General features: G+C 40.4%; 1 protein-coding gene across 1 annotated transcript; it reads left to right on the top strand.

The window, feature by feature from the left end:
* Positions 1–2601: 2601 nt before the first annotated feature.
* LOC119310601 lies at positions 2602–3828 on the top strand. Its single transcript, XM_037586290.1, has 4 exons — positions 2602–2937; positions 3010–3128; positions 3218–3273; positions 3571–3828. The coding sequence occupies exons 1-4, from the start codon at positions 2612–2614 to the stop codon at positions 3826–3828; spliced, it is 759 nt and encodes a 252-aa protein (XP_037442187.1). The 5' UTR covers positions 2602–2611.
* The last annotated feature ends 5842 nt before the right edge of the window (positions 3829–9670 follow it).

Here is a 9670-nt window from a genome sequence, read left to right as displayed (position 1 = left end):
TTTTAAGCAAGTGTAGGTGTTTTGAATAAAATAGAAGTAAGAAAATTTAGCAAGTGTTTAATAGAAAATAGTTTATTTAGTAAGTGATTAATATAACTAGTTTATTTATATTATGTACTGAATAGAACTAGTTTATTATGTACTGAATAGAACTAGTTAATTTGGTAAGTGCTTAATAGAACTAGTTTATTTATAGTAAGTGCTTAATAGAACTAGTTTATTTAGTAAGTAGTTAATAAAGCTAGTTTATTTAGTAAGTAGTTAATAAAACTAGTTTATTTAGTGTTAGGATTATATATAAGATATTTTCAAATGTTTTTTTTATATTTTGAACCATTGAAAGGCAATGACCATCGATAAGTGGCCTATGTTTTGCTAGAGTGTTGATTAATTTCCGTTCCGACAAATTTTAGGCGCTCGATATGTCCTTTTTTAGCAAAGGTCATGCCGAATTTTTTGGGTTTTGCAGTCGAGTTATAATCTTTGAATTTTGAACACAAGAGATGTCTGATGAGGATGGGATTCCGGAGTGCGGGTACTACTACGATGACCGTGGTGTGTGCGATAGGTTTCCTCACCTGCAAAATGATAGGTTTTTCACCGTGAAGCTGGAAGAGACCTTCGATATTTGTACGGTACGCAACCACAAGCATTTCATCGTAATAAATATCATCACTTGTGCTTCTTTTGTTAAACGTGTAATTTATGGATTTTTTTCAATTCAACTAGTACATCCCGTGCCATGCTAGACCATATGTATTGGAGAAGCTTGGTTTTGGTTTAGATGACTTTGAGAATGTGGAGACGAGGAGGGCTCATTTAAGAACTAAACATGGTTATGAGTTTCTAGTTAAGTTCTACAATGCGGTCGATCGCTCCCATTTCGGTTGCTCTAATTGGGAAGCTCTCTGTAAGGCATATGGATTTGAGGAGGGAATGCGAATAAGATTTGATATTTGTCCGGAAGATTATTATGATGATGATAATATCGATATTTGGGTGGACGTCGATATGCCTCCAGTTTTACCTAGATGTGAGTTTGTCAAACTAATTTGTTAAGTTTAGCAATTTATGTTGTTAATTTAAAAATATTTGGTGTTCGTCCGTACTAAACTTATTTATTTATAATTGTCAGCTTATTTCTTATCTTCAAGAAATACTCGGAAGGTAGTAGAAAACACATACTATAGCTATGACTCCAACCTTAATTGTGAGGAGAAAGGTTATCTTGTCTCATTCATAAAAGATGTTGAGGCCTTCAAAACCAGTCACTCTATCAGCCCAAATTATACTAGATACGTGCCACTAGTCCATAAATTGCTTGGTGGTAACTTCATTACCAAAAACTTGGTAAGATTTTGTTAATGATGGTAACTTCATTGCATACATTATTCTTAAGTAAACTACATTGCTAACTATATATGTTACTATTTCATTTTTGAACAGAGGCTCCCGAAGCAGGTTGTGCCTGACATGCTATGTACCGAAGGTGATATGCATATGGTTAGCTTACGACCAACTCCTTCGGAGGCTTACCATACTGCATATTCGATTTCTTCAAATGATGGAAGGCTCAAAATCAAAGAATGGAGCAAAGTGATGAATGCGCACACGCAAATAATTGGAGACAAAATGAATGTGCGTAAGCCACAAGTTGGAGATAGGTTTATGTCCATTCTCCATTATGGTGAAGGACCGGTTTATCTGTTTTATGCTATTTTAGCTAGGAGAGAGGAGTAGGTCCTAAGTATTAAGAACAATTAGTTAGTGTTGATTATATATGACTACAATGTCTTAGACTTGATGGTGATGCTGAGTAGGAGTAGTGATTATGAGTACTATGATGATGATGAGGAGGAGTTGTTATTATAACTAGTGACGAAGTTGTTATATGATGTCTCATCATAGACGAAAATGATGATTATGAGGAGTTATATGACAATGATATATTATGATGATAACTTGGTAATGATATTATGATGATGATGATGATAAGTTATTATGTCATTGGGTGAAAGAACCGTGGATTAGTTTCAAATGAATTGGTTACTTTGGATCCATGCACTTGGAACTAATCGAAAGTTCTTTCACCTAGAGATTTAATAACTCATTATGATGTTAAAAAATCTCTAAATTGCTACTGTGAAAAATTGTATACAGGTGTATGAATACGACCTAAAATAAAAAAAATGGAACTAGGAAAAATAGTAGTAGCGATTGTTCACGAAAGCGCTACTAGTAATTAGCAGTAGTAATTGTTAGGGTAAGTGCTACTACTAAGTAGATATAGCAGTAGCGCGTGCCAGCAGGCGCTACCGCTAAGCGTTAGCTGTAGCGCCTTATCAGTAGCGCGCTTGCCCGCGCTACTGATAGGCCAAAAACCAGCGCTACTGCTAGGCTTTTCCCTAGTAGTGAGAGCTAGAATTAATAACATCCAAATACATGGATTTGACCATGAACTCTCTATTCCTAGTCAACTTCCAACACAACTGGTCGGGTCGTTGAGTTAGTTGGACATCCGTCAATCTTCTCACAAGATGGAGCCAAGATTCCCAACCGTTTCCGGCTAGCGCTCTCCTTAAGTGAATATTGAGAGGTAGTCGTCAAGGACATGTCGCTCGTGCCGCCAACCCTATCGATCTCGCGCGTCACGCCTCGGGAGGAGAGGAAGCCCACACTACAATACCCGGCGGAGCACTCCCTCGCGCCGTCGACGGGAGGAGGCCAGGCGGAGTGCGCCGTCGTCGCCGCAGCCTGGAGTGCACCGTCGTCGCCACAACTCATTCGTGCCTCCCCCACGTCTCCGATGAGCTCCAGCGATGTCCCGGTGGCGGCCGAGGGGCGGGACGCAGCGGATGGACGCGGCACTCGACCACTTCAACTTGATGGGCTACCGCAAGGCCGACGTCCGCAACCTCTGTCAACAAGCTGCTCAAGGTTCGTTCCGTCTGATTTTTCATCGACCGATTCGGGAGCTCATGGTTGATTCGGCCTCGTGCGTGTGCTCAGGATGTGTACGGGAGGGATGGGTGGCCGTTCCTGGAGGACAGCTGGTACTCCGTCGTGCAGGAGGCGCTCTTTGAGATGCAGGAGGAGCTCGCTGGTCTCGATTCGTCCGGCGCAATCCGGTGCGTCAAGTATGTTTTCCCCCTTTGAATATCTCTGTTCCTTTGAGTATCTCTGTTTCTTGCTTCAGATGCGTTGTGCGTGTTGGCAGGAGGGCGTGCCGTCGCATGCGCCGTTGGCTTCAGGCCATTTATCGACATTGACAAGGTCAGTCAGTAGGAATGGAATCCTTTGCTTCGTTGTTGTACTTGTATCTACCAGTGGATCGCTAGGTGCTCTGTACTTTGCTATATGATTGCAAATTGATGCCAAGATTCTTTGGTGGATGCTAATCGTTTCACTACGGTGTCATTCGCAAACTGACTATGATTGTAAAATAAGGAAACCACGTTTAGTGATACATTTATCTGTACTGCTATGCTGTCACCTGCAATCACCAAGTTTAGGCGCATCTGGCATTAACACCATCGTTTATCTGATAGGTTTGTTTTTGCAAACTCCTAGGGCAAAGTTAAACATATTGTTGGCTCTACTCTCCGGGATGCATCGAATGATGGCACGACGCGGGTGACAAACTTTGAATCAGACAAGTCTCCATCAGAACTTGCAAATATTTACAAAGAAGATGGACTGGTTGGTGGGCAAGTCATAATGCTTGGCGGAGACCCTGCAAGCTGCTATGCTGCCCTGGAAGCACTCCTCTTTGTGCCTCACCACCTGAGGTACGCCGTTCTAAAATCCACACAGCTAAGCCATGAGTAGCCTTCAAGCAGCAAGTTGTTATTCCCTGGAAGCGTTTTGGGCTTTATATTTCACCATGATCTTTTACTGTGTGTCTACAGCCATAGCATCTATCTTCATTGCCTTGCCATATACGGACAATTTATGGAGTTTTGCAAGCAAAAGTGAAACCTATAATAATGAGTGATGATTATTATATAATTACTGGATGGGTAATTCAGGGCAAGAAAGCTATAATAATGAGTAATTTACTAGAAAAAGTAAATAATGTATTAGACATAGTACAAATGTACTTCGCTTGCAAAATTTTCTTATCATTCTAGCAATCCAGAGGTTATATGAGCCACAGGATCACACTAGGTCACACTACTAACAACAGGTCCAAATGAAACCCGAGAAATTGAATTGAAATCTTGATGACTACAACAGTTAGGCATGTAGTATGCAAGTTCAGAGATGAATATATCAAGTTTACTATGAACTAAAACTGGACAGGTTTGACAAACAACACACTTCAGGTTCACACACTTCAGGCTCACATTTCCAAATGGTTGTATAAGGGACCTACTACTGGTGAATTAATGAAGCTTCATTACTCCAAGATTCAGTGGATGACCAGCATGGGCCACATCCCATGCAGCCAACGCCCGTCGCCCCTTGCCGCCCGCTTGGCCGAGGGAAGACCCACCTGCACCGCCGGCTCAGCCCGCCACTCAGAAGACCATTCTTAGGTTACTGATATTGATGGCACAATATAGGCTTCCCGCTGAACTTCATATGGAAATGAAGCTAAAATACCCAAAGGTTTCCAGGTGTGTTGTTTCACCTAAGACTGCGCCTTGACATGCTGCTTAATATCTCATTCATGTATTACTCCCCTTCATTAATTTCTCGCTGCTAATCTGTTCTGATCCCATCCAATTTTAATTTCCATTTAGATCTGACATGACGTCGTGCTTATAATTTCCACAAAATATTGGCGGTCCCTTGCATATGTTGGATGTGAAAAACAACAATATACACTTTGATATTTTGAGGCTATAAGAAATAGTAGGGATGATATGCTAATCCTTCCAGTCTGCAACAATGTATTCCTGGTCCCCTTGCCTCGCTTACGGTTCATGTAGTACCATGTTTATGCTTCGAACCAGCTACGACATCCCTCTTCCACCCATTCTATTTTATTGATATTGCTTGGAAATACACATATGCATGTAGTTACTCTTCTACAGTACTAATGCCAGATATCATAAGGTAGAAAAATGTAGTGCTATTTTAGTTATGGGGTCGGCAATGCATGTTACTTGAATGATCAGCTAGCATGCAACCATTTCTTATCTTTCAGATATGATCTTATGTTCTGCCTGAACATAGATGCTTCCACTGTTCACTCCATTGTTCTGTCTTATTACAATTGGGTATTGGAAGCACCTATTTTGAATGCAACAATTTAAATAGTTACTGCTCTCTCTCTCACCATGTTCAGTGACGACAAAGTGATGCATACGGAAACATGTTCGATAAGAATCAGCATGCAACATGGAATATAAGGTGAGTGAGTATTGTGTATGATGAGCCCTCCAAACTTTCTGCGAGGTCTGTAAAACAGTGGAATGAAGCACTAGCAGAAAGGAAGAACTGTAGACTCATCGTGGACTGCCTTAGTTAACTATTTGCTCAATACATCAAGCACCAGGCCTCTCCTACTCCTGCTCTCAAAATGGAAAAGGAGATCAGGCAACTAGGGATCCGAGTACTGTAATTTGATAATGTGTGTTTTTCTGCTGCTAAAATAATATGACTATTAATGTAGATTTTTTATGATCAGGCATGAAAGGGGCACCTTTTCACAGAAGTAGCTTATTCTTAGCCAGTCCTTGCAATTAACACCTTATTGATTGGAACATAATGAGTAAATGTATGTGAGGTTCTTTCTATTTAAGAGATCCAAATGAAATTATGGAAGCTACAACCTCTATATCTTAATATAAGACTTTTTTATACCAAAAACTCCTTACACATTAAGTTATTACAGAGGGAGTATATTGGAGTGACTGGATCACATTAATGATCTGGCTTCCATCTTGGCATTACTTGCTTGATCAAAATGTCGGGACACGCACCCTCGCGCCATGGCATGATTCCGATCTGTTCAGGTCGATCATTCTTTTTTTTTTCTGTCATTATTTTTTCTTTGCTTTGGCAGTGTATTTGGGCTATTTCTTTTCTGGAGCTTGGGCATATTGGTTGTCTTTTGGCTCGTTTTTCTAGCAGTCTTTCCTTTTCAGTATATGGTAGAGATTACTAGCTCACATATATAGTTTAGTTATTAAGTAATAAGTTCAGCCTCAGAGTACAGATTTTGTATCTATTACTTATTTAATCCATTGAGGTCTATTCTCTCTACTTCATACAGTATGTTTGCATTCAACTTGAAAATTGCATGCTTACTTCAAAATTGGAATGTGACGTCTGCTGCTGATACATCCAGTTATGGTTTGGTTGCGTACTACTCAAAATGATTTTATATCGTATCATAAATTTCAGGAACCGTATCACAAAAGATCATTGGCACTGTAGCTTCAGTGGACATGTATGCTGAATATCCCCTCACTGGACAAGATTGGATGTTAGTGTATACAAACTCTCCTCTCAGCTGCTCAGGTAGTTCTTCTTTCTGATTATCAATGAATAATCTGGTTACAAAATATGCTTGAAGATTGCAACACAGAGAGATTGCCTGGCAGACTAAAATAATTAGGAGCTTCTGATTGGACCCTTCAAGCAATAGTGTTGTTAATATGTTAATTATTAGATTATGTTACTAGATTAGAAGAACTTCCTGGTATATGTATCTATAGAATTCTCTGATATTTGATGCAAAATATTGATGGCCAGGCACTATACTGAGCCTGAGTAAAATTTCCAGTTTTTCGTTTTGTTGTCGGTACCAGCACCTATAAAGGATGTTAGCTTCTGATTGGGCCCTGCTGATTCATTTCGACCACAATATCAGAACCCAGGTTGGTACAACACCACTTCGCAGTTTTGTTCCCTCGGCCTCCGAGTGCTGACCTCTCTCCTGGTCTTCCTCGCACCACGGTGCCTGCAACTTCCTCTCCCTCCCGTAAACAGAAGGGAAGGAAAGAGAAGGGGAAGGGCGAGCACGTTAGACGGCGGCCATGGCGCTTGCAGATCCGTCAGTGCCGTCGTCCGATCTCGGCCTCCGAGTGCTTCTGTTCGGCGGGCATGACAGTACGGCCTGCCTGCTCCGCTCCCACGCCATGGCCTGCTCGAGACGCCGCCCCCCTGCTCCATTTTTGGTCCTCTTCTGTTAGAGTGCTAGGTATACGACGGCATGGACCATTTACCAACACTACAACAGCAGTTTGATGCAGATAGGGCAACTCCCGTCTTGGAGAAACTACGGTCGACTCCTGGTCCACGCAGCTATCCTTTCACCCTCCCACGTCATCAAAGAAGCCCATTGCACATCCTCCTGGTACTACCATGAACAACCACTCTTCATTGGTAGCAGTACATCCTGTCCAGAGGCATGCCAATGTTCTCGAAGTAGACTAGAACTGGACCGGTGTACTGGATGTTTGGACCACGGTTGCATCCTCAACTTTTTTGAGTAAATTGGGGGAGGCAATCTCTGTATTTGGCCATTTGCTTCATGTGTAGTTATGGGGGAGCAGTTCAGGTTAATGAAGAGATGAAAGTAGAGCGTTGGAGCTGAAGATTGGGAAGGGTGGCTGTACATAAAGTGGACTAGGCACGATGTGCTTCTAATTATTGCAGCGAGAAGAAGATGTCCAGAGCATCACCAGGCATTAAGCTGAGGCAATTGACCTATAAGGCTATAACTTGTTATGTAAGTTTCTTGCTCAATGTTGGATTCTTATGTACTAGCCCATCCCTGTTATCTCGAGAGTCCAGTTCCTATACTGCTTGAAGGTCCGTCCAAAAACCAGGAAGGATATCAGTTTACACTGTTTGACCCCGTCACATTTCATCTGTGACGTACATCAGTTCAATTTATACGTGTCCATTTTGCAAATTGTTGCATTCTTATAAACTGCAAGCATATGCACAGATGGAAGTGCAATCTGAAGGTAAAAGGGATATGTAATGCTATACATGCTGTGTGTATAAGAATAAAAGGGAATATATCATCGGATGGATTATTGATGCTTTGTGTCATTCTGCAATTAGCGTCATGGTTATTTAAGATAGAAGTGGAATGTTAATTGGTTGGTAGTGGCATGTTCAAGCATTTGTTTTATGCACAGAAGGTGCTGCATAAAAACAAATTCTTATACATGTTGTGTGTATAAGAATAAAAAGAAGTGGAATGTGTATTGGCTGGAAAAAATCCACATACAGGAGTAATAAAGCATTGATTTTTACGCAGCACCTTCGGTTATAAGAATTTGTTTTCTAATTCTTGATGGTCAATCACATAGCATTATTTTTTGTTTTCTTTACAATTTTTCAGGAGTAATCGAATGTTAATTGGTTGGTAATGGCATGTCCAAGTATGGAAAATGATGAGCTCCTACTTCTTTTTATGCCAGCTCTATTTAGTAGGTGAGCTGCGACCTTCTTCCCCACATGTCTGTGGTAATCAGTTATCCTCCAGAGGGAATTGTGATTGTGATTAGTATCTTTAGACCTTGGCCATATTCGTCAGTACTCACAATCTCCTTCATTTGTCCTCATTTTTTTAATGTATTGACCTCTGGTATATACAACTGAAATCGATGTGCCAAACAATAAGAAATAGAAGTAACAAGGGATATCTATATATTGGAAAATTTTGAGTGCCATTTTATTAGAGTAGTTCTGAAATGCTGCCTCATTTTTTTTCATTCGTGTTGTTTTCTCATATATTTAAACTAAAAAGAGGAGCTATATAAATTGTCCTTTATCTTTCGAAAACATGTTGTCGTGTAGATTTGTGCAATCATGGTCAATTGGTATAGATACGTATAGTTTCAAAAGAACATTACAAATATATATAGTTTCTATGGTTTCTAGGTTGTGAGAGTTCCCCATCTAGGGTGGTTTGGATGTATGTTCCTTAGGCAAGCGACATATAGACAGATCTGAGTTGAAGAGAAGAAGAATTTAGCTAAAGAGGTGAAGAAGATCAAAGTGATTTTTCTCCCTCATTTCAACCTTCTCTTGCATTTTGATGCTATAATTTATGATGATGTGTATGTGCACTTGTAAAATCATTGCTGCCAGCTACATTTAAATTTGCTAATAAATTAGTTCTCTAACAACGGTTTTGTGTGCTCTAACTTAGAGCATGGGATGCCTGGGGACGTCGCCGGTCCTGTACCACCGAGGGGGTTTCTTTTGTAGTTCTGGATACACAATTTTTCGTGAAGAGATGGCTACCCCAAGGCAATCTGAATTAGGTGCTCCTCTATCTTTCTCTCTCACTCACGTTTTAGTTTCCCAACATGTGATTCTCCAAACATTATATTGAGAAGTTTTTCTTTCCCTTATTGATTATGGATAGTTATGAAGCTACTTCCCGTATACATCTTCTTTTAGGATATTTTTTCCATTGCTTTCAGTATTGGGAGATCCATCATACATGAGTTGGGTAAACGTTTGGGCTGTAACATTTGGGCTATACATAGCTCTGAGCTTGTGGTCGCAGTACTATTGTTCAAGTTTATCTAAAAGACAACACTGAATGTGACTTTGGAAGTTTAAGTAGATGCAGACTATAGTAGTAAATGTTTCAGCTAGCATGACACAAACTTCAGGTTTTTGTGCAAATATTTTCATCGTATGTGTAAACTCTGATAAATGTCATTGTCGCTATGTGATTTTGCTTCTAAAC

This window comes from Triticum dicoccoides, chromosome 5B, assembly GCF_002162155.2.
Source record: "Triticum dicoccoides isolate Atlit2015 ecotype Zavitan chromosome 5B, WEW_v2.0, whole genome shotgun sequence".
In the NCBI taxonomy this organism is placed as follows: Eukaryota; Viridiplantae; Streptophyta; class Magnoliopsida; order Poales; family Poaceae; genus Triticum; species Triticum dicoccoides.
This window is presented reverse-complemented; position numbering and strand designations above follow the sequence as displayed.